Source organism: Heterodontus francisci, chromosome 18 (genome assembly GCF_036365525.1).
Source record: "Heterodontus francisci isolate sHetFra1 chromosome 18, sHetFra1.hap1, whole genome shotgun sequence".
NCBI classification, from domain to species: domain Eukaryota; kingdom Metazoa; phylum Chordata; class Chondrichthyes; order Heterodontiformes; family Heterodontidae; genus Heterodontus; species Heterodontus francisci.
The window spans coordinates 31,038,493-31,064,197 of NC_090388.1; the positions used below are offsets into that span (position 1 = coordinate 31,038,493).

A 25,705-nucleotide genomic window follows, 5' to 3' on the forward strand; every position below is an offset into this window, starting at 1 on the left:
TCCCTTTGTTCCTCGGAACTTCCCAGTATCAGACCATTCATTGAATACTTCCGTGCCATATTACTCCTTCCAAAGTGTATCACCTCACACTTTTCAGGGTTAAATTCCATCTGCCACTTTTCTGCCCATTTGACCATCCCATCTATATGTTCCTGTAACCCAAGACACTCAACCTCACTGTTAACCACTCGGCCAATCTTTGTGTCATCCGCGAACTTACTGATCCTACCCCCCACATAGTCATCTATGTCGTTTATATAAATGACAAACAATAGGGGACCCAGCACAGATCCCTGTGGTACGCCACTGGACACTGGCTTCCAGTCACTAAAACACCCATCTGTCATCACTCTCTGTCTCCTACAGCTAAGCCAATTTTGAATCCACCTTATCAAGTTACCCTGTGTCCCATGTGCATTTGAATCGAAGCAGAGTTATTCTTTTTGAACATGTACTAAATGCTTACAAATATCATGACACTTCTGACATCACTTTTCTTTCCTAGTTGTTATTGACAATCTACAGAAATAAATATTGACATTTTCATTTATGTATGCCTTTTATTAATTACGTGTTTGGATTGCTTTAGGGTTGACTGTTGGTGTTGGTATGGAAGGGAAAGTGCTGTGGATAAAACGGAACCAGTGGGATGTACTGTACTTAGATTTCCAGAAGGCATTTAATAAGGTATCACATCAAAGGTTACTCCGGAAAATAAATGCTCATGGTGTAGGGGGTAACATATTGGCATGGATAGAAGGTTGGCTAGCTAACAGGAAACAGAGTAGGCATAAATGGGTCATTTCTGATTGGCAAGATGTAACACATAGTGTGCCACAGGGTTCTGTGCTGGGACTTCAACATTTTACAATTTATATAAATGACTTGGATGAATGGACCGAAGGTATGGTTGCTAAGTTTCCTGATGACACAAAGTTAGGTAGGAAAGTAAGTTGTTAAGAGGACATCAGGAAGTGACAAAGGGATATAGATAGGTTAAGTGAGCGGGCGAAGATCTGATAAATGAAGTATAATGTGGGAAAATGTGAAATTGTCCATTTTGGCAGGAAGAATAAAAAAGAAGCATATTATCTAAATAGTGAGAGATTGCAGAGCTTTGAGATGCAGAGGGGTCTGGGTGTCCTAGTGCATGATTTGCAAAAGGCTAGTATGCAGGTTCAGCAAGTAATTAGGAAAGCTAATAAAATGTTATCATTTATTGCAAGGGGATTTGAATACAAAAGTAGGGAGGTTATGCTTCAGTTATACAGGGCATTGGTGAAACCACATCTGGAGTACTGTGTAGAGTATTGGTCTCCTGATTTAAAGAAGGATGTAAATGCGTTGGAAGCAGTTCAGAGGTTTACTAGACTAATATCCGCAATGGACAGGTTGTCTTATGCTATCTTTACTTGGTCTTATTGTAACAGGGTTTAATTTTTAAACACATTGTGTTTTGAGCTCCCGTTTGTCTGAATCCTTGTTCACAGTTTCCAATTATAAGTTAAAGAACTGAGCACAAACAGGCTTTCTTTGGTTTAAAGCAGAAAGATGAAATTCATTAAACCTTAAACTTAAACTCTAATACGATTCACGCTTACGGATATATGCGTGCTCACGCTAGCATGCACATGCGATATAAACATGCAAAATAGGGACAGAAAAGAGAAGAAAAGATAAGTAGAACAGTTTGAGGCAATATCTTGTTATTGTTTCTCTAGTTCTCTGTAGTCCTTGATTGAAGATATAGTCTTGCATTTCGTTGGGGCCCAGTAATCTTAAAACTTGGTTCACGTGGCAAACTTTTCTGTTTGAGTTTCACGTGTTTTCATGAGATTCAGTTCCGTGGGAAGAGATGAAAGCAGGCAGACAGGAGAGGCTGTAATTCTTGCTTTAGTTCCAGGAGAGGTGTTTACTGCATAAGTACACAGCTTTGTCTTAGTTCAAATTTTTCAAATTCAAAAAAGACTCCCAGGTTGCCCTGCAGGTTAGTTATCCGACTAGTTCCTTATATGGACCAGTCTTTTCATATCCTTGGTGACGGTTCAAATTTCTCTGCCACAGCCAGTTAGCCATGTGACTAAAACTGGTCTGACCACTTCAGTATATTGGAGAAGCAACTGTTGGATCCTCATTGTCCGTTACCATGGAAACATCTTTCTGGTCAGGGCTTGCAATTTTAAGTTTAAATGTTCATGTGGCAAAATAATGTGTGCTGCAGTCTTGGCAGGTGGCGTTTTCCTGACAAAATTCAATGCAATATCACTATTGTAAATCATTTTATATCTTGTTCCTAACCATTTATTTCCATATTTAAACATGGCAGTCATTTCAGTTGTGTATACTGAAAAACATTTGAACTTGTTCAAAGTAATGCAGAACATAAATGGCAGTGAAAGCAATTTAACACATAACTGAACATAAAATCTACTCAACATACAATGAAGCAAAGAAATGTGACATAAAAGGAACGGACCATTTGGCCCAACTGATCTATGCCTGTGTTTACGTTCCACATAAGCCGCCTCACACTCTACTTCATCTAACCCAATCAACGTATTCTATTTCTTTCTCCTTCATATATTTACTCAGCTTCCCTCCAAATGCCTTTATGCTCTTCACCTCAACTACTCCTTTTGATAGTAAGTTCTATATTATAACCTCTCCAGTTGAAACATGCATGCTTGACCTACTTTAAAAGCATCTGTAGGTCTGTATTGAAAATAGGATATCTTATACCGCAAATAGGTCACATCAGATTTTTAAAAAATGCCTACTTACATGCCTGAGTGTGCTTTTTTATAAACGTAAAGAAAAAGGCAGTAGGGGCACTTCAGGTTGGGGTCTCAATAAATTTCAAATATGAAAAATAACCTCAATAAGGAGAAATTTTTAAAAAGTAGTCCTGACTGGGACAGAGACTGATTATGTGATCTCCATGGCAAGGGAAGAGCATGAAAAGGAGATATTTCTCAATATCAAGTGTCAATTGAATTATTTTGGGTCTTTTAATGCTTTATTCAGGAAGGATAATTTCTCATCCAGGTTTTCAAATCCCTCACCCCTCCCATCTCTGTAACCTCCTCTGGCCCTATAACCCTTCGAGATCTTCATGCTCCTCCAAGTCTGGCCTCATATACATCTGATTTTCATCACTCCAACAATGGTTGTCAAGCCTTCAGCCGGCGAGGCCCCTTGTTACAACTGAGGCAGGAAGGGTGCACTGTTAATTCAGTCCCACTTCTCCACAGGTCACAACATATCAATAAATTTTCCCACATACCAGAACAACTAATTAGATAATCTATTTGTGCCCAGAATAAAGCACACTAACCAGGTTTCTTTAATAAACAACAAAATTATCCATTGGTGATAAACCAAGTCTTAACCAATAATGAAGTAAATATATATGCAAATTGAGACATTAAAACCCCATATTTTTGATCCCTGCCCTCATGCACATACATCCAAAAACTGGTTAACCAGGAAAAAAAAAGATTTTTTGTTTACAGCTGTTACAAAGGAATAGAATGAATAAAAAAAACACTTAAGACTGCAAAGATCTGGAAGGAAGGCCTTTGTTTTGGCGAGGTGTCCCAAAGTCTAATAGTTGGCTGGCAGTTGGTTTTGGGGGGGGGGGGGGGGGGGGGGTGGGGGTGGTGGGCGGCGGTTGGAGGAGAAAGGGTGGGGTGGCGTCAAATGGAGCAGTAGACTCCGGGAGGCTTTCCTGACCCACTCCCGCCTCTGCCGTCCTTTCCATAGGGCAGTGGGGCCAAAAATGGCCCGCCTGCCCCAGGCCAAATCAAGGCCCTTAAGTGGCCCGCTGATTGGCCGGCAGTTCAATGAGGCGGGACTTCCTCCCTCAAGCGGGTGGAAGTTCCGCCTCAGAACAATTAAAAGCCTCGGGACCCGTAAAATACGGAACAGATCCCCAGGCAAGGCGGAAGCGGGTTCGCCACCAACTTTTCAGTCGGTGGCCAGCTCCCGTCCACCCAATGTAAAATCCCAGTCACAGTCGATGCAAAGTCCTTTTTAAAAATGCAAGGTTTCTGCAACCAGAGTTTCGTTAAAATACAGGAGGCAACAGTACAACTTCATACAAGCTTTTGCTTTTCAAGAGCAGGGATTCTTCAAAGAGAGGTAACAGTGTCCTGGATGTTCTTCTAGTCTCCAAAAAAGCTGGCTTTTAACAGTTCAAAGTGAAACCAAAACAGTTCCCATGTTCAGTCCATGATAATCATAAATTCTGTCTTGTCACAACTTAGAAATAGCTCTGAAGTCAAACCCCCTGTGATGTTTACTTGAAATCACCTGTTTTCTAGTACTTGTTTACTCGTCAACCCTTTTGTTTACCTTCCTTTAAAAAAAACAAAGTTCAGCAATCTCCAGATGTTTCAATGTCCATGAAATCCTTTTTTAATTTATAAAAAATATAGATTCCCAAGTTTTGACACAAAAAATGGAAATTCCATAACACCCTAAACAAAAGGGGTATTTCACAATTGGTTAGCTAGTTCAAGAGACACAAGTTATTAATATCTTTTAAAATAGACACTTTCAAACATAAAAGGCAAACTGCACAAATTTTATTCAAAGGGATGACATATTCAATTGAACATTTTTTTTTTTTTACAGAATAGGACTCCAAGCCATGAGCATTCAAATAATTACAGGAGTGAGATATTGCATTTAATAAAACAGTATTCACGGAATCCTTGCCAAATCTAAAATTGCTTTCTCCAAGTTTAGCATCAAGTTTCAATTTAGAGAGACTTAAGAAAAAGTTTTAAAAAATCTAAATTCAAAACAAGCAAAGCTGACGAAAATGTTACTGGATTCTGAATCTGGATTGTAAACTATTCTCCCAAAAGTGCCCTCAATTTCCCTCAAGGAAAAACTATACAAATTGACTATAATTACTCAAAATTATCTACATCATACAATGCATATAAATATGATCCATTAACAAAGTCAGACAATAAATCAGCAAGTCCATACACAAAGTGCACCCCTTCATTTAAATTTCAGTTAGAGTTATACTAACATCTTTTTCTGTAATAATCTTGGTCATTACTTTTTGTTAAGTGATTGCAGGATTCGGAGGATATGCAGGAATAGATTAATGACATCCAAGTACAAACTAATTGAAGCCAGTACATATTCTTCAGGTGAAAGTTTGTGCATCAGTACGTGTGTGTCATAGATGATAAAGCCGCAGAAGAGGAGAGCTCCGGCACTTGCAAATACAACCTCTACTGTGTCGCTCGAGAAGAACACCTGAAGCAAATTAAGAGATAAACTCGTTAGGAATCCCCTTATGATTGATGCCATTGTGACCAATGTGAAGCATTTTTATCTATGAGATTACTTTCTTTCCTTGTGACTGTACATAGTTAAAAGCAGCCCATCACAACTTTCATGAAAAAGTTCCAAGATACACAGAAACAGACCCAGCTTGTTTTCAACAGCCCCAGAATATAGACATATGCTCAGGCTTTCTGATTGGGGCATATCTGCCCTCAAGTTGTGTTCCAGTGCCAGGTGGTCACACAAAATGATCAAAAATTGTTTGGCTCCAATTGCTACAAATCAGCATTAAATGTAGTCTAGCAGGAGTGTTCAGGTCATCACAGCTTGTTCTCGATCAATATTAAAGATCAATCTCCTTGTACCATTGATTATGGCATATCAAGGAATTTTTCCTTCCCCATGGGACAAGAGAATGTACTGGGTTATTTCCACCAGAGGGAACCAAAACAGTAAACCTTTGGAGTAACATGGAGTACCTCACTGGTGCAGGATTATAACTTGTCTGTCAGGGCCCCACATCTGTGTCAGACACACTAGAATACAGCCTTGCAATACTGAAACTATTCCCAACAGATGCTGGTGGAGAATCCCATGTAAACCTCATATGAAAGCATGAAAGAATTTATAAAGCGCTTGTGAAATTATTGGCAAAATCTGACCAATTTGTTTATACAAACTAATGTCTCTAACCATACATTTATAATAAAATCCACATTAAAAGTCTTATTATTTAGAGCAACTAATTCAGTTACAATTTAAAACAACGAACACTTACTCTTAAAAATCCGGCCAGGATCAAAATCCACAGACACGCAAAGAGACTAAAGGTAAGACAAAATAAAAATTTGGCATTTAGTTATCGTCCTGTGTACATTACACATTGACATGTATTCTAATCATGAATTCTATGTGGCAACTCAGGCTAAGCTTCATTATCAGGGCTGTGGAAACTGTAAGATAAGGCACATAAGTAACTCTCCTATTTATAGTGGCTATTTTGGTAAAACTCCTATAAAAAGTTAAATAAGTATTAAAAACATTCATTCATCTTGAAGGTGCAATTGTACATTATTGACCAAGGAAGAGTTACTCTCTTTCAGATTAAATACATCAAATTATCTCAGTTTGTGGTAAGTTTGGCTTCTGAACTGAATCCAGAATTACTGTCATAAAACCACACACAATGCCATAAGGGATGTTTCCACAATTTGTCAATTACAAAGAACACTGAGACTTGTTTTTGTCTGCTAAACAGACTTTTCTTTAGAGTCATGATAGTGGTCACTAATATTCTGGCACTACGTCTAACAACATCCAATCTCTTCAAGAAACAATTCTTACCAATGCAAGTAGTTATACAACAATATAAATTAGCATGACTACTAAGACTTCCATTAGTTTTTACCTGTAATGTACTAATAAACAAAATTACTGTACATATAAGGGCATAAAATTTTGCAATCTTCACTTTCCCTTCCTCTTCTGAAGGCTGTAATTTATGAAATGATCCCATTGGCACATGAAACCCTTCAATACTTTACCCAAGATGCAATTCTTTGAGTGAATTTTGGCATGCTGTGCCACTGCCAGGATGAATATAATTGTCCTGAACCAACATCCACTTTCTCAGTTGTCAGGCCAACTTGCTTTGTTGAATGATCATATTCTTTAATCCAGACTGAAGATCTGAATTTATATATTTAAGAAATTTGAGAACAGCTAAATGGATGACTTTGCTGGCAGCTCAGGATGGCCTTCTAATTTGCAACACTGTATCCTATATTGCAAAGCCTGTGAGGAGGGAGACGAAAATGTCTGCTCATTTCTCAACAAGAACCAAGACTCGGGAAGTTTACGGGAACTACCTGTTCTTTTCAGCAAGAGGAGAAACACTGCTACCATGTTTGAATCACTGGGTGACTGTCATGTAACAAGCTCCTCACCATCTGTGGTTTTAAGCTTGTGTTTCTCTGCAGCTGAAAGGAGAAGCTTCCGGACTCTGACACATGTAGACCCTAGTGGGGGTCCCCGCCCTCTCTCCATTTCAGCTTACAAGCTTCAAACTCTGTCTGTTGACCGACTACCTTTGCATACTCCGGCTACAATCAGAAACCCCGTTGGAGGAAATCATCCACATCACTGTGTCCAAGAGACCCACTGAACCTGTCATCTACCTCCAAACTAAAAGCCTCGGGACCACAGAATTCAGTTAGAAGCCAGCTGAATACCAACCCCAACCCCCCCCGAATGTATACCCCTTTATTCTACAGACTCTAACTCAACCAACCAATCTACATTTCCCCACTCTAACCTTTTTTTTGTGTGTAAACCTCTCGTGTGTGAGAGAGAGTGAAAGTTGGCGTGCAGTTTATTATTTTCATTAGTTCAGTTTAGGTAGAGTAAAGTTAACCTCTTTCTTTGTTAAACTCAAGAAAACCTGTCTGATTACTTACTTGCTATGATCGTAACAGGAACCAAACACCTAATGAATTGGCCAGTACATCCACTTTAAGAAAGAATGAAACCTGTTGTGGTCAAACAAGGAGAAAGAAAAGAGGGAAGCCCTTCGACCCCTCCTCACTTGACTGTAACAGAGTAAATATACTGTTTCTAAGCTTTGTGGTGTACTAATAATTAAAAGATAGTTTATTGTTGTAACCTTGATTAGCTGGCACCCAAAAACTTAAGGCTCCCATCATTAGAGTTAACAGTGTGTACTGAAGTGCCACAATGTGGTACGAGGCAGGTTTGTGCCTACAATTTCCTAAATGGAAATTTCTGATCTCTGCCCAGTCACTGGAGCAGGTGTTAAGAGCAGGCTAGAGAACAAGTATTTTCAGGCCGCAATGGAGCACTTTCAAATGGTCAAATATTCCCAGTTATTTCTAAAGTAAGTTATCTGCAAATTTCTTCTAGAAAAGGAATGTGGAGTACCTGAGGGTCCTAAAATGGAAGGAAATAAAAATGAACTATTATGCAGAACTATTAAAATATATCCAGTCTTTCTCCCCAGTGCACATACCCTGCTCCATATTTACTGAAATCCCTCTTCGACTGAAACGTGTAGAGAGTCAATGCAATGAATACAGCTGTCGTAAGAACAAATGCTTGCAGAACCACTGAATAGTCATAGAAAGTAACTAAAAATGAAAAAGAGATTTAAAACATGGTTATCACAGGGTTTCAAGATAGATACTTCACATATTTATATCTCTGAAGCAACACTTGATGTACTGTAGTATCCGACAGGATTAGGCACAAGATGATTGATTAATACAAGCAATTCCATACAGGTGAACAAAAGATACAGTGGAGCTCTCAGATTTCAATTTGCGAAATTAAAACAGTATATTGCTTTCCTGCAAGTCACAGTGGAACATAACCAGATTTTTTTTGAGGCATGTTACCAGCATTCTCAAACAAATTAACCTAATAAGAGTGTCAACAAAAGCTAATTAATTTTTGCCAAGCAATGTCAGATGCCTAATGGTGAATTTGAATATCAATCCAACCTAAACAGTTCTTTTGGTCAGCCAGGGATCTGATATACACATAAATCCATCATGATGTTTGACAGTCAGGACCGCAGCGGTTCAAGAAGGCAGCTCACCACCACCTTCTCAAGGGCAATTAGGCGTGGGGAATAAATGCTGGCTGAGCCAGCGATGTCCACATCCCATGAATGAATAAAAAAAGTCTCCAATTCAAGGTACTGGGAAAACTACACTCACCTGCAAGTTTTTGGTTTATCTAAAATAAAGTCCACACTCTCTCCCCAATAAAGACACATTCCATTTCCCTGTACCCACACAGCCAAGGTGCAAGTTGGCAAAGAGAAGACTTAGAAACTCCCAACTGTGCGCAGAGCTATAGTGGACTTTAACAAGCTAAAACTGCAGTTTACCAAAGCATGTTGTTACTTGTCCAACTAGGATTACCTTATCCACTGGAGTTATCTGGAGCTATTGCAGGAAAAATCCTAGTTCCACACTGACTGATTCTATTAGATCAATTACATCGGAGTATTGTGGGCCTGCTTGGCTCAGACTTTTACCAAGATTGCGGCAGAAGATTAACTTGGTTCCAAACTTTAAATTACCAAGTGTATTATCTTACAATCATATTGATACCAAGAATCATCATCAACCACCCCACCATTTGAGGAATTATAAACCATTCAATATAATAGCAATTGAACTCCAAAACTGAGTTACGATCATGCAATTTTGGCAATCAAAATCCTTGATTTGCTAGAAAAAAAGCTGATCCTATACAGGATTCAATCTAGAGATTTCACTAGATTTTAACCACATTGAAAGAAACATTAATGCAGATTGTATCTGCCACAAGATGTCACCACTAACACTTACTAATCCCCTTATTAAACAGCACAATATGCTCATGTAACATACAAATGCCCATTTACAGGCAGAAATGAGGGTTGGGCTAGGGCCTAATTTTCATGTGTGTAAAAGTGCTGAGGGAGGTCTGTAGACAGGATCCATAGCAGGTTCGTGAAACTTGCACTCCATCCAGCTCCAATTTATAACAATTCAGCATCCAAGTTAGGATCTGCTGATACATTACTACATTCTGGTAGCACAAAACATTATAACACAGTTCTTTTTAAATTTCAGGAGGTTGTGGGGAAACTTGCTTCTAACATGAGAGGTCAATTTAAAAAAATCTAGTGATAAGAATATAAACATGTTTTTATATTATTGTAATACAGAACAACTAATGTAAATAGAATTGGTTTAAACTGTGTGCTTGCAAATTCTATCTTTTCCCTTCAATGACACTGATAACATTGAGAAGGATGAATGGGGGAGACGTGGTGGTAATATCACTGTACTCGTAATCCAAAGGCCCAGGCTAATGCTCTGGGGACACAGGTTCAAATCCCATTATGGCAGCTGGTGGAATTTAAATTCAGTTAATAAAAATTTGGAATTGAAAGCTAGTCTCGGTAATGGTGCCATGAAACTATTATCGATTGTCGGTTTAAAAAAAAAACCCATCTGGTTCACCAATGTCCTTCAGGGAAGGAAATCTGCCATCCTTACCTAGTCTGGCCTACATGTGACTCCAGACCCACAGCAATGTGGCTGACTCTTAACTGCCCTCTGAAATGGCCTAGCAAGCCACTCAGTTCAAGGGCAATTAGAGATGCTGGCCTGCCAGCGATGCCCACATCACATGAAAGAACAAAAAGAAATTTCAGGGCTGAATACATTGTACTGCAAGTTAGGCACATACAGATTATTAAATAAATAAGCTGGTTGGCATGAATGATATAACACAGAGCTAAAAGTACTGTTTGTTTCTAAAATACTATGCTGTACTAAATACTAAAAAAATTCCAAGACCTAGCCTTTACTAGATACATGTAGGAAGATGCAAATGCCCGCACAGAACGGGAGGTTAAACATTTTAAATGCTGCTTTAGTGCCATACTTTTGGGGTGGAGGGACAAAAGTTGGAAACCTTTGCTTCAATACAAGTTGAGCAGTTGATCTGATAGCCTGAATCCTAAAAGAAGTGGCTGCAGAGAAAGTAGATGCATTGGTTGTGATCTTCCAAAATTTCCTGGATTCTGGAAAGGTGCCAGCCAATTGGAAAACCACAAATGCAATACTGCTATTCAAGAAAGGAGGGTGACAGAAAGTAGGAAACTATAGGCCAGTTAGCTTAACATCTGCTATCGGGAAAATGCTAAAATCCATTGAGGAGGTAATAGCAGGACATTAAAAAAATTATAATACAATCACGCAGAGTCAATATGGCTTTGTGAAAGGGAAATCATGTTTGGCTAATTTATTAGAGTTCTTTGAGGAAGTAACAAGCAAGCTGGATAATGGGGAATCTGTAGATGTGGTGCAATTGGATTTCCAAAAGGCATTCGATAAGGTGCCACATAAAAGGTTACTACACAAAATAAGGACTCATGGAGTAGGGGGTAACATATTAGCATGGATAGAGGATTGGTTAGCTAACAGGAAGTAGGGAGTAGGGATAAATGGGTCATTTTCGGGTTGGCAAGCTGCTACTCGTGGAGTGCCACAAGGATCAGTGCTGGGTCTCAACTATTTACAATTGATATAAATGACTTGGATGAAGGGATCAAATGAAGGTAGCTAAATTTGCTGATGACACAAAGGTAAGTAGGAAAGTAAGCTGTCAAGAGGTCACAAAGAGTCTACAAAGAGATATAGATAGGTTAAGTGAGTGAGCAAAAATTTGACAGATGGAGTATAATGTGGGAAAATATGAACTTGTCCACTTTGGCAGCAAGAATAGAAATGCAGTATGTTATTTGAATGGAGGGAGACTGCAGAACTCTATGGCGCCCCCTCCGCACAGTGCCCCCGCGTTGGCTGTGGTGGGGAAGAGACGGTCGCACACCTCCTCCTGGAATGTGCCTTTGCAAAGCAGGTGTGGAAAGAGATGCAGTGGTTTTTGTCAAGGTTCATCCCAAGCAGCTCTGTAACACAGGAGTCTGTGCTCTACGGGCTGTTCCCAGGGACGCACACCGAGACAAACATCAACTGCTGCTGGAGGACTATCAATTCGGTGAAAGACGCCCTTTGGTCTGCCCATAACTTGCTGGTCTTCCAGCGCAAAGAGTTGTCCACCACCGAATGTTGCAGAATGGCACATTCCAAGGTCCAGGACTACGTGCTGAGGGACGCACTAAAGCTTGGGGCAGCCGCAGCAAAGGCTCAATGGGGAAAGAGCAGAGTGTAAGGTTCCCCCACCAAGCTGGACTGAGGGGCTGGATTCATGGGAAACCCCTCGAACTGTATCGTTAATATTCTCAATTGCTGTAAATGTAAAACTGTAATTGACATGACATTTGTGAAACGGAAGGGTTGGGAAGAAACTCATGACAGTATTGAAGGAAACTGATCTCCCTTGCAATGTTTGTATTTTTTGGTGCTGTTTGGAAACTGTTTGGCAATGTAATTTTTACAGATTTTTATGAATAAAGTATATTTTGGAAATAAAAAAAAACTCTATGGTGCAGAGAAATCTGGGTGTCCTGGAGCATGAATCACAAAAGGTTAGTATGCCGGTCCAGGAAGTGACTAGGAAGACAAATGGAATGTTGCCGTTTATTGCAAGGGGAATAGAATATAAAAGTAAGGAAGATTTGCTACAGCTATACAAGGCCTTGGTGAGAACACATCTGGAGTACTGTATACACTTCTGGTCTACTTACTTAAAGGATATAACTGCACTAGAAGCAGTTCAGATAAGGTTCACTCGACTGATTCCTGGGATGAAGGAGTTGTCTTAGGAGGAAAGGCTGAGCCTATACCCATTAGAGTTTGGAAGAATCAAACATATAAAATCCTGAGGGGACTTGATAGAGTGGATGTTGAGAGATGTTTCCCCTTGTCTAGAACTAGGGGACACAGTTTAAAAATTAGGGATACTGAGATGAGCAGAATTTTTTTTCTCTCAGAGGCTCGATCGTCTGTGGAATTCTCTTCCCCAGAGAGCAGTAGAGGCTAGGTCATTGAATATATTCAAAGCCGAGTTGGATAGACTTTTGATCAACAAGGGTTATGGGGAACAGACAGGAAAGTGGAGTTGAGGCCAGAGTCAGATTAGATCAGCCATCATCTTATTGAATGGTGGAGCAGGCTCGAGGGGCCGAATGGCCTACTCCTGCTCCTAATACAGTGTTCTGTATTGTGCCAAGCTTGCACTTAAAATTGCAGAAGAGGAAAACCGTATCGTTGATGACACCATTATTAAAGTAAAAACATAAACAAAGCATTGTCAACAGCTTATTAACAATGGATTCTCATTAGTGTTGCTCATTAGTCTGCAGCATGTTTCTGATTTTTAGCCACTAGCCTTGCCTCTCCATTTAAGGGCACCATAGAGTACCAGGAAATTATAAACTGATTGCAAGTTTCAAGTTCCAGGTCACTGATTGGATTTTACTCTCTTTTTAAAAACGATTTTGCGTTTGTAACATAATGGTATGTTTGGTATGTGGTGGAATATGCTACATACAAGTGTTAAGTATATATATTTTTTAAATTGAACATATTAAAAAACTTGATTCGTGCCATTAAGTTTTATTTTTTTTTTTAAGAGATACAGCACTGAAACAGGCCCTTCAGCCCACCGAGTCTGTGCCGCCCATCAACCACCCATTTGTACTAACCCTATACTAATTCCATATACCACATCCCCACCTGTCCCTATATTTCCCTACCACCTACCTATACTAGGGGCAATTTATAATGGCCAATTTACCTATCAACCTGCAAGTCTTTGGCATGTGGGATGAAACCAGAGCACCCGGGAGGAAACCCACGCAGACACAGGGAGAACTTGCAAACTCCACACAGGCAGTACCCAGAATTGAACCCGGGTCACTGGAGCTGTGAGGCTGCGGTGCTAACCACTGCGCCACTGTGCCGCCCTCAGAACAAAGAACAACCTTGCATCCAAGTTGATTAAGCTATGTGAAAAGTGAGTAGAGAATGTGACCATGTACAAGCATGGGAAAAAAATGAAATGGAGAAAATGGAAATGTTTAGGTCCTAAGAGGGACTTAATCTAATCATTTTCCATTACGAAATGAATACAATTTATGAATATATAATACATAACTCCTCAGGAAAAGTATACGAAATGTTATTCTGAGTGATGTTTTCATAGCATACTTTCCCAAACCATATTCTGTTTGTGGTAAAACATTGAAACAATCAGAATGTTCACATCTACACGGTTGCATCGTCCTCATTTTCAAACAAAGTACCCATTACTTCGAAAAATATCTCCCATGTGATGGAAATCAAAATATGTTACATCTTCCTGCAAGTAAGATCTGAAAATTGAGAAAAAGACCTTACCAGCAGTAGCCACAGTACAAGCCTCCAGCAGGGTCTGTGGAGAAAACATTTTCAATATGTTATTAAATGTCTAATAATAGTTATCATTTGCAACTCTCCCCTCTGTATAAAAATACACAAGCCGAATGTGCTGATTCTGTATTTTATTTCATACAATTAAAAATGGAGCCCATCTTTCTGTATCAAATTTCAAAATGAATTTTGGGGAACAAGTTGTCTACTGACCAAGACAGGTTGATTGATCTGAAATTCATCAGAATAGAGGGGCTTTCCACTAAGTGCAAACTGAATACAAATAGTCAAAGGATTAAGACACTTGTAACCCAGAATACACAGAAACAGTATTCTACACAATAATTGCTACTATTACATCTTCAAATATCTGATCTCAGTGGCTGTTGAGCATAAAAAGTTGTCAGTTCTGGCAGTCAATAAGTACTCCGCAACTGAACTGGATCAAAGATTTTTATCAGCTACAAACAATATCCCATTTGGAAGGTCTATTCATCTCCTATCAGACCTCGTAAGAAATAAGAAGTGGCTATTTTAACCCTACGAGGATGGATTCCGAAGCTATTGTTAAAGTATTATGCTGATTCAGTACCTTGCTGTGCCACATAGATTATGTGCATTAATTAGTTTGTAAATACATATGACTGCAATATCTGGGACCTAAAAAGTGACACTTTTTTCAGAGATAGGAGAATGTGGTGATATTCAGTGAACAATATACTGCAATTAGGGGTCAATTTCTAAACTCAGACTTGTAAAGCTACAAGGATGTAGGTTTCAGTTCATAGGACACTCAAATTGCTTTTAGCCTTGAAGGCAAATGTGTTGGAGAAATAACCTGAACAGTCAACAGTTCAAAAAAAAGTGTGTAAAATCATTACATAAATTCATAAACATTTGGAGTTTCGTATAATGCAAACTTGAACATTACTACAAACGTCTAAATTGTAAGTCAAATCTGTAAAACAATTAATCCTCAATATAATTCTCATAGTTCACTAGTTTTATGAATAGAAGCCAGGAAAAGCAAGATCTCATTTGGCATTTAAAAAAAAAATGAAAGTGGCTTAATCTTATAAAAATTAAAATCAAGATCCCAATTTTCTGTGAGAGTATTAAAAATATTTACAGAAGACAAACAAAGAGCTACTGTTTATTCAATGACTCTATGAGAACATGTCCTGCTAGTGTAAGGCCAGTTTCTAGATCAAGCATTGTACAAATGAACCTCACAATGAGAAAAACTGACTAGACAAACTATTTTTCATGGGACCAAGCATCTGATAAAACAAAGTCCTTAACAACAGCTTAACTAAATGATATGGAGTTAAAAAGTCTTCATATAACCTCAATCCAATGAATTTGTTGAGTACTTACAAAAGCAAACAGGAGATACAGGTTAATGGGATACTGATGTCTGTAGATCGCCAGAGCAATTATTAGACCCAGAGATCCCAAACATGCTACCAACACCAAGACGGGACTAGAATAGGAACAAGGCAATACATTAGAAGCACATATATAACAGAAAAAGTATTTATGTTTTTATTAAATTTGAAATTAATTCATTATATATCAGCAAGAGTATTTGCATTCTATTTTGCTATTAACTGGAATTGAATAGGCATAAATTACTGTACCTTGAATGGTCACATCAAATCTCAACTTGGTCAAAACAAAAAAGAATTATGGGAATACATAAATTACATACCAATGGATTAGGTAATGTTATATAACTAATGGTAGTTACCTTGCATGAACAACATCCTTGATTGCATCACTGTACATAAACACAGCAGACGTCACAGTAGTAAGAATAATCTGGACAGACAAGATGCTGTACACCTTCCGCAGAAATCCTATCACAAGGAAAGAACTGACATTAAACAGATAGTATCAAGTGGCGACATTTATAAAACAAGGAACATTATGTTTCTGGTAAGGTATCATACTTGTTATCCTCTCCAACTACAGCACTGTTTTCACCCTGTTTTCTTGCCATTAGTAGGTTAACATGTCCACATCTTCCCCACACCTCTTCCAATGCCTCCAGCTGACAAATTAATTATCACTCCCATGCCATCTTCCAGAATATTTGTTCATTCACAAAGAAGCCCCTTGCCATAAACAACCTGTCACAAGCCCAATGACATCCTGATACTTACCAAAACATAGCTCACAGGTTGTGATTCTTACCTCAACTAAACGTCCCCACCTGGTCACATATTTCACCATTTAGCCTGCCCAGGTGGTGTAGCCCTCATCAATCACACCTTGGCCTTGTGAAGCATCATGGGATTTTAAAAAATATGTTAAAAGGACTGTATCATAGAAGCAATTGAAATACTTCGAATAGTAAGACTTCACTAAATATAATTGAGGGTTCCTGCAATACCCCTGTGAGTTGAACCTACCCATTGCTTTAAAAACTGGAATCCCACCCTACTCCTATTTCAGACAGATAATATGTGCTTGTGTTATGATTTTCAGGGCTGGACAAGTTTTACGATTCTGAAGTACAGGATCTCAAACATGAAGCAGCCTAGGGAATTACAGGACTCAACCATACCCCTCTCACCAACAACTCCCCCTCCTCTCTGTCTCTCCCTCGCACCATCTCGCACATCCTTACCGTCTGCTCCATCACACCTCTCACCCTCTCCCACTACCCACCCACTATCTCTATCACCCTCTCCTGCCGGCCACTCCCTTCACTGGATCAGCTGCTGCGCCATGGTCGTAATGCCGGCCCTGGGAGCGCCTGGCGCCACCCTCACAGTCTATAATATTTGATTTGTATTTCTGCCCTCTCACCCATGCGGATATGGAGACTAGCAGACGCCACATTGGAGCCATAGTTGAAGTCATCCTCAATAGACGATCGGGGATAAGAATCCATTGCTCCCCAAATTGGTAAACACCAAATCCCACAGCCTCGCGAGACTCCAAACAAACACTTCCGGGGCGGCCGTGGTGACCTTTACTGACACAATCCGATCCCATAACAGCTGGAGCTTGTTTATTCGAGTGACTGTCCCCAAGAAGTGAAATTAGACAAAAGTCGGCCAAACAAGGAAATGTTTGAAATCATTTAGTCAAAGAGGTGGTTTTAAAAGGAGGATCTTAAACGACGAGAGGGAGGTGGAGGAGATATGGGAAGGAATTCCAGAAAGAGGGATTTGCAGGGCAGCTGAAGATATCCATGTTAGTAATGGGGGGAAGGATAAGGGGGAAATGCACGAGAGCTTAGAGTGGGGAGAGTTGTAGGATTGGAGGGGGTTGCAGAGATAGGGGGGAGCAAGGCCATGAAGCGATTGAGAATTTTAAATTTGGGGTGTTGGGGGCCCATACAGATCAGCAACCACAGGGGTGATGGATGAGCAGGTACTTGGTGTGGTATAGGGTATGGTCGAGATAGTTTTAAATGGGCTGCAGCTTACAGAGCTTGGTGAATAGGAGACCAGTCACAAGTGCATTGGAATAGATGACAGAGGGTTTCAGCAACAAATGGCTAGAGGCAGGCGTGCAATCCTATGGAAATTAGGAAAGGATGGGGACAAGGACTAAACCCTCAGGGTCTCCAGAAGTAACAGTGTGGAAGTGAAATGGTGCTCTTGCTAGAATTTAAATAGGTAAGATAGGAAGCAATTAAAAGCAGCTCTGCTGAGATGGATAATGGAGAATAGACATTGGAGGAGAATGGTGTGGTCAACTGTCAAAGGTTGCTGAGAGGACGAGGAGGTAAAATGCACCATGATCACAGTCACATAGGATGTTATTTCTGACTTGATTATGGTCATTTCAGTACTGATGAATGTATTGGAAATCTGATTGGAGAGATTCAAACATTGAGTCCAATCCGTTACTGATCCGAGTCCAACGCAACTCTAATCTATTTCAGTCCAACTCAACTGCACTTCTGCTCATTCCAATTAACTTGCATAAATTGATTTTCTCTTCAACCCAGAGTAACCTAACCCAGTTCAACTCCAATTCAATCTAATTTAACCTCGTCCCACTGCAGTCCAATCCAGACTATGTTAGCCCAGTACATCTCCATTCAAGATGAAGCTAAACAAGTTTTTCTCCACTTCAATCCAATCCATGCTGATTTACCTATTGTTATGAAAACTGGACTTTGTAGTATGATTATGTTTTTGAAGCTGTGATCTTTAATGCAGTAAAATGGATAGTCGGAGGAGACATGTGAACTCACACCAATTCTGCCCAGAGACAAGCCAGGGATATTGGTTACCATGAACACAAGGAAGCCAGATCAAAGATCCTTTTGAAAGCAGTTGCAAGGTTGTAACACCTAAAGGACAATGAGTTTCGCTCTCCCAGACTCATAGACTGTAAACAGGGAGCCAAGGCTCTGAAATGCAAATCCGAGTTGCAATTATTAACACCTGGAAACAAAGGAAGGCCCAGGTAGTTTTTCTATGGTCACACTTATGGACTATGAGAATTGTAAAAGGCAAAAGGTGCTGGGCGGCACACTAGTTAGCCTCACAGCTCCAGGGACCTGGGTTCGATTCTGGGTACTGCCTGTGCGGAGTTTGCAAGTTCACCCTGTGACCGCATGGGTTTTCGCCGGGTGCTCTGGTTTCCTCCCACAGCCAAAGACTTGCAGGTTGATAGGTAAATTGGCCATTATAAATTGCCCCTAGTATAAGTAGGTGGTAGGGGGATATAGGGAAGGTGGGGATGTGGTAGGAATATGGGATTAGTGTAGGATTAGTATAAATGGGTGGTTGATGGTCGGCACAGACTCGGTGGGCCGAAGGACCTGTTTCAGTGCCGTATCTCTAAATAAATAAATGACTATTAACTTTATGATCTGGATAAATTCAACTGGCTTTCCAAGTCAGCAGGCTGAAAGGAAGGCAGGCAAGCAGACCTGCACAGCCTAAACAGAGAGAGAGAAAAAACAGCTGCTAAGAATTGAACCTAATTCGAAAGTTGAGATTTGCAGAGGAGAAAAGACCAACAGGGTCACCAGCAATTGCCTTATTAACAGAAGTCCAGGTTGAATGTGCTTGGAGGAAGTGAGCGAAGAGGACATTGGCTTTGAGAAGGACTGGGAGATCCAACCCATTGCAACTTGGAGGAGTCTGCTGTCCTTACCTGGTCTGGCCTACATGTGACTCCAGACCCACAGCAATGTGGTTAACTCTTACATGCCCTCTGAAATGGCCTAGCAAGCCACTCAGTTGTACCTAACCGCTACGAAGTCAATAAAAAGGAATGAAACCAGACGGACCACCTGGCATCAACCTAGGCACCGGAAACAACAACGGCAAACCCAGCCCTGTCAACCCTGCAAAGGCCCCCATCTGGGGGCTTGTGCCAAAGTTGGGAGAGCTGTCCCACAGACTAATCAAGAAACAACCTGACATAGTCATACTCACGGAATCATACCTTACACACAATGTCCCAGACACTGCAATCACTATCCCTGGGTATGTCCTGTCCCACCGGCAGGACACACCTAGCAGAGGTGGCGGGACAGTGGTCTACAGTAGGGAGGGAGTTGCCCTGGGAGTCCTCAACATCAATTCCAGACCCCATGAAGTCTCATGGCATCAAGTCAAACATGGGCAAGGCAACCTCCTACTGATTACCACCTACCACCCTCCCTTAGCTGATGAGTCAGTACTCCTCCATGTTGAACACCACTTGGAGGAAGGACTGAGGATGGCAAGGGCACAAAATGTACTCTGGGTGGGGGACTTCAATGTCCATCACCAAGAGTGGCTCGGTAGCACCATTACTGACCGAGCTGGCCGAGTACTAAAGGACATAGCTGCTAGACTGGGTCTGCGGCAGGTGGTGGGGGAACCAACATGAGAGAGAAACATACTTGACCTTGTCCTCACCAATCTGCCTGCTGCAGATGCTTCTGTCCATGACTGTATGATAGGAGTAACCACCGCACAGTCCTTGTGGAGACGAAGTCCAGCCTTCACATTGAGGATACCCTCCATCGTGTTGTGTGGCACTATCACCGTGCTAAATGGGATAGATTTCGAACAGATCTAGCAAAGCAAAACTGGGCATCCATGAAGCGCTGTGGATCATCAGCAGCAGCAGAATTGTACTCAACCACAATCTGTAACCTCATGGCCCGGAATATCCACCATTCTACCATTACCATCAAGCCAGGAGACCAACTCTGGTTCAATGAAGAGTGCAGGAGGGCATGCCAGGAGCAGCACCAGGCATACCTCAAAATGAGGTGTCAACCTGGTGAAGCTACAACCCAGGACTACTTGCATGCCAAACTGCATAAGCAGCATGCAATAGGCAGAGCTAAGTGATCCCATAACCAATGGATCAGATCTAAGCTCTGCAGTCCTGCCACATCCAGTCATGAATGGTGGTGGACAATTAAACAACTAACTGGAGGAGGTGGCTCCACAAATATCCCCATCCTCAATGATGGGGGAGCCCAGCACATCAGTACGAAAGATAAGGCAGAAGCATTTGCAGCAATCTTCAGCCAGAAGTGCCGAGTCGATGATCCATCTTGGCCCCCTCCTGAAGTTCCCAGCATTACAGATGCCAGACTTTAGCCAATTCGATTCACGGCGCGTGATATCAAGAAACGACTGAAGGCACTGGATATTGCAAAGGTTATGGGTCCTGACAATATTCCGGCAATAGTACTGAAGACCTGTGCTCCAGAACTTTCCGCACCCCTAGCCAAGCTGTTCCAGTATAGCTGCAACACTGGCATCTACCCGGTGATGTGGAAAATTGCCCAGGTAAGTCCCGTACACAAAAAGCAGGACAAGTCCAACCTGGCCAATTACCGCCCCATCAGTTGACTCTCAATCATCAGTAAAGTAATGGAAGGTGTCATCAACAGTGCCATCAAGCAGCACTTGCTTAGCAATAACCTGCTCAGTGATGCTCAGTTTGGATTCTGCCAGGGCCACTCAGCTACTGACCTCATTACAGCCTTGGTTCAAACATGGATAAAAGAGCTGAACTCAAGAGGTGAGGTGAGAGTGACTGCCCTTGACATCAAGGTAGCACTTGACCGAGTATGGCATCAAGGAGCCCTAGCAAAATGGAGTCAATGGGAATCAGGGGGAAAACTCTCTGCTGGCTGGAGTCATACCTAGTGCAAAGGAAGATGGCTGTGGTTGTTGGAGGACAATCATCTGATCCAGGACATCACTGCAGGAGTTCCTCAGGGTCGTGTCCTAGGCCCAACATGCTTCAGCTGCTTCATCAATGCCCTTCCTTCAATCATAAGGTCAGAAGTGGGGATGTTGGCTGATGATTGCACAATGTTCAGCACCATTCGCAACTCCTCAAATACTGAAGCAGTCTGTGTAGAAATGCAGCAAGACCTGGACAATATCCAGGCTTGGGCTGATAAGTGGCAAGTAACATTTGCGCCACACAAGTGCCAGGCAATGACCATCTCCAACAAGAGAGAATCTTACCATCTCACCTTGACATTCAAATGGCATTACCATCGCTGAATTCCCCACTATCAATATCCTAGGGGCTACCATTGACCAGAAACTGAACTGGAGTAGCCATATAAATACCGTGGCTACAAGAGCAGGTCAGAGGCTAGGAATCCTGCGGCGAGTAACTCACCTCCTGACTCCCCAAAGCCTGTCCACCATCTACAAGGCACAAATCAGGAGTGTGATGGAATACTCTCCACTTGCCTGAATGGGTGCAGCTCCAACAACACTCGAGAAGCTCGACACCATCCAGAACAAAGCAGCCCACTTGATTGGCACACCATGCACGAACATTCACTCCCTCCACCACAGATGCACAGTGGCAGCAGTGTGTACCATCTACAAGATGCACTGCAGCAGCGCACCACGGCTCCTTAGACAGCACCTTCCAAACCCATGACCTCTACCACCTCGAAGGACAAGAGCAGCAGATGCAATGGGAACATCACCACCTGCAAGTTCCCCTCCAAGTCACACACCATCCTGACTTGGAACTATATCGCCGTTCCTTCACTGTCGCTGGGTCAAAATTCTGGAACTCCCTTCCTAACAACACTGTGGGTGTACCTACCTCACATGGACTGCAGCGGTTCAAGAAGGCAGCTCACCACCACCTTCTCAAGGGCAATTATGGATGGGCAATAAATGCTGGCATAGCCACTGACGCCCACATCCCATGAATGAATATTAAAAAAAAGTTTGGGATACTGCAAGGATACTTTTTAGTTGAGAAGACGGTGTAACATATAAATGTGAGGTTTAGAAATGTGTTAATTGGTTAATGGGAAATATCTTTCTCTGACATTTAGTGTATTAGCTCCCTACTAACTACTGTTTAGTTAATGTTGATTTTGAGTTTAGTTATAGTAAAAGTCTTAAAATGTGAAATCTTGTATAATTCTTTAATCAGTCTGGGGAGTTCATATCTCTTGTTTTAAAGTTAATGGTCTCTACTGAGGTTGTAACACTATTCTCAATCCACACCGATCTAAATCTGACCAGATGGGTCTAACTATTCTGTTCTGGTTCAATCACAGTCCAGTTAATTGAGACTAGTCGAAACCAATACAATAAAAAGCTGGCAGTCTATTTCTCTCTGATCTAACTCAATACAAGTCAAATCAAAAGAAAGGCTTGCACTTACATAGTGCCTTTCATAAACTCCAGTCAAAAAGAAACAAACAGATTTGCTCTACTGAAGGCTTCATCTGAGAAACATTGGCTCAGATTTTGTGGTCAGCGGCAAATCAGTAGCACTCGTCAATCGTTACACTTGCCCACAGACCTTTTGGCTTTTTGCTCTGCAATTTGCTGTAATCAGAGTCAAAACAGCATTCTGTCCTCTACAGAGGATCTGGGATCTCTGCATGAACAGTGTGTCTTAACCAACCAGATTGAAGAATCCTGACAGAGACACACGGGTCTGAAATTTATGGTCAGCGGCAGCCGTAAACAATGGCAACCAGCACTTGCAGGCCACGCTTCACGAAGCCGCTGCAATATTAAACGCTGTGGCTCATTTAAATGGCCGGGGCGGGTTGCCCCCCCCCCCCACCCCAGATAACTTGGAGGGGGCGGGTGGTCCGTCCCTGACAATGGCATCAGGCGCCACTGCACAGGAGCTGACAGCAATTTTACAGGATTTCGAGCCCTTCCATTTCATTTAAATATTTAAAGAGATAGTCATTGAAAATTTATTTTAAAAAATTTTATAAATGTTTGTAGCCCCTCTCCCAGCCCCATCCAATAACCATATGATTCATTCCTTGCCCTCTTCCCCCCGCAAAAAAACTTATCTTCTATACTTGACCTTCCCCCTCCAAAGTTCATAAACTTTTAACTTCACCCCTTCCCACCATCCCCTACACCAATCAGATTTGTTCGACTCCTCTCCCCCCCCTCACTGAAATACCTACCTGCTCCCCCCTCCCCACCAGTGTCCTGCATCGGATCTCCAGACGGAGATCTGAAGGCGCAGCAGTGTCTGCCATGGCACCAATATCTGAGCGGGATGTACGCAGGAGTGGGTAAGTGATTAATTCATTTATTTGCATTTTTAACAATATGTAAATTCTGCTCCCATCGCCGAGCAGCTGGGGGGCCGTCACGAGGCCTCACCACTGCTGGCAATATTGGGCCAGGCCATCCTGGCGTTGAGGCCTGTGGCAGGCCTCTGCTGGAGGCATTTTCTGGCCTTCCCCCAACACGACCCCTGATGTCAGGGGGACTGTAAAATCCAGCCCATGGAGTCTAAACCAGGAAGTATAAGTTAGAATATTTAATTCAATATAAAATGACATATATAACACAGAATAGAGAGAAAGAAAGATGGGATTAAGAGAGAGATGAGACAGAAAGAGAGCTTTTTTAAAATCTCCAACTATTTTATTAAAATCTGAAGGAATGAGAATTCACACTTATAAAAGTAAATTTTCAGTGCCAGAGAGGTTGTTTTATGGTAATTGGTATCCCACTAGGATCTCTATTGGGGCATATTCATTAAAGACTTAGGTGATGGGATAGAAAACTACGTTATAAAGTTCGTGAAAGACACAAAGATAGGTGGCATTTTAAGCAGTGTAGTTGGACGCATAAAATTACAAAGAGATATTGATAGATTAAGTGAATATGCAAGACTGTGGAAAATGGATTTCAATGTAGGCATAAGTGAGGTCATTGACTTTGGACAAGAGAGGATGAAACAGAGTACTTTCCAAATGGTGAAAAACTACAATCAGTGGAGGTCTAAAGAGACTTGGGGGCCCACGTAGATCATTAAAATGTCATTAACAGGTGCAGAAAAAAATCAAAAAGGCTAATGGAATGCTGGTCTTTATATCCAGAGGACTAGAATACAAAAGGATAGAAGTCATGCTTTAGCTATACAGAGCCCTGGTTAGACCACACCTGGAGTACTGTGAACAGTTCTGTGCACCACACCTTAGGAAGGATGTATAGATAAGACTTGGAGGGAGTGCAGCATAGAGTTACCAAAATGATATCTGGACTCCAAGGGTTAAATTATGAAGAGAGATTGCATTCCTTGGAATTTTGATGGCTAAGGGGTAACTTCATCAAAGTTTTCAGGATGTTCACAGATAGGGTAGGTAGAAACTATTTCTGCTTTTTGGGAGTCTAGGGCAAGGGGGCATCATCTAAAAATAAGAACATAACCTTTCAGGAGTGAAATTAGGAAACATTTCCACATGCAAAGGGTGATTGAAGTTTGGAACTCTCTTTCACAAATGGAAATTATTGCTAGATTAATAATTTCAAATCTGAGATTGATAGATTTTTGTTAACCAAAGGTATTAAGGAATATGGGGCAATGGCAGGTATATGGAGTTAGATCACATTTCAGCCATGACCTCATTGAATGGTGGAACAGGCTTGAGAGGCTCAATGCCCAACTTCTGTTCCTATTAAGACTTACCCTGCCATTAAAAATCACTTATACTTGAATGGACAAGCTCTAACTTTTTCTGGCATGATTAGTGTGTACCTAACAGGAGAGTACCATGACTTCATATCATTGCATGTGTTTCAATGCTGAGTTTCTTGATGAGGTACAGGTATAGTGCCTTGTGGAAGAGCGGGGCAACTCAGACAGCAACTTCCTGATTTCTGTGTTTGACTCTGCATATGTGGACACTGGAAGTTGCTGTCTAATTTACTCCTTAATAATGATGAGGACTGATAGCCTCACTATTATTCTAACTGCAAAATCCAAGCCATTGCCTTATCTATTCTTTCCAGAGATATTCAGTGTTGTGCTGAATGTTTCCAACATTTTTCATTTTTGTACAGAATTTATTTTGTGTTTTGCTTAATTTATCGAGCCTCGTTTGCTAAAGCAAAAGTCATGTTTATCAGCAACGTAATTTGATGTATTTTGGGTTCATCGCAGGAGGTTTCATTTCCAAGCCTAAATGTTTATATGTGTCTTACCATTGAGAATGTCAAGGCTAATTTTTTGTACGTACATATTATGTTTGATGTTTTTGTAACAATACTAAATAA

General features: G+C 41.2%; 1 protein-coding gene across 1 annotated transcript; it reads right to left on the bottom strand.

Annotated features, from left to right (window-relative positions):
• Window positions 1-4,564: 4,564 nt before the first annotated feature.
• tmbim4 (transmembrane BAX inhibitor motif containing 4) lies at window positions 4,565-17,144 on the bottom strand. Its single transcript, XM_068050476.1, has 7 exons — window positions 17,013-17,144; window positions 15,949-16,057; window positions 15,576-15,681; window positions 14,187-14,220; window positions 8,333-8,450; window positions 6,086-6,131; window positions 4,565-5,277 (listed from the first exon to the last, which is right to left on the bottom strand). The coding sequence occupies exons 1-7, from the start codon at window positions 17,095-17,097 to the stop codon at window positions 5,071-5,073; spliced, it is 705 nt and encodes a 234-aa protein (XP_067906577.1). The 5' UTR covers window positions 17,098-17,144; the 3' UTR covers window positions 4,565-5,070.
• Between the last annotated feature and the right edge of the window lie 8,561 nt (window positions 17,145-25,705).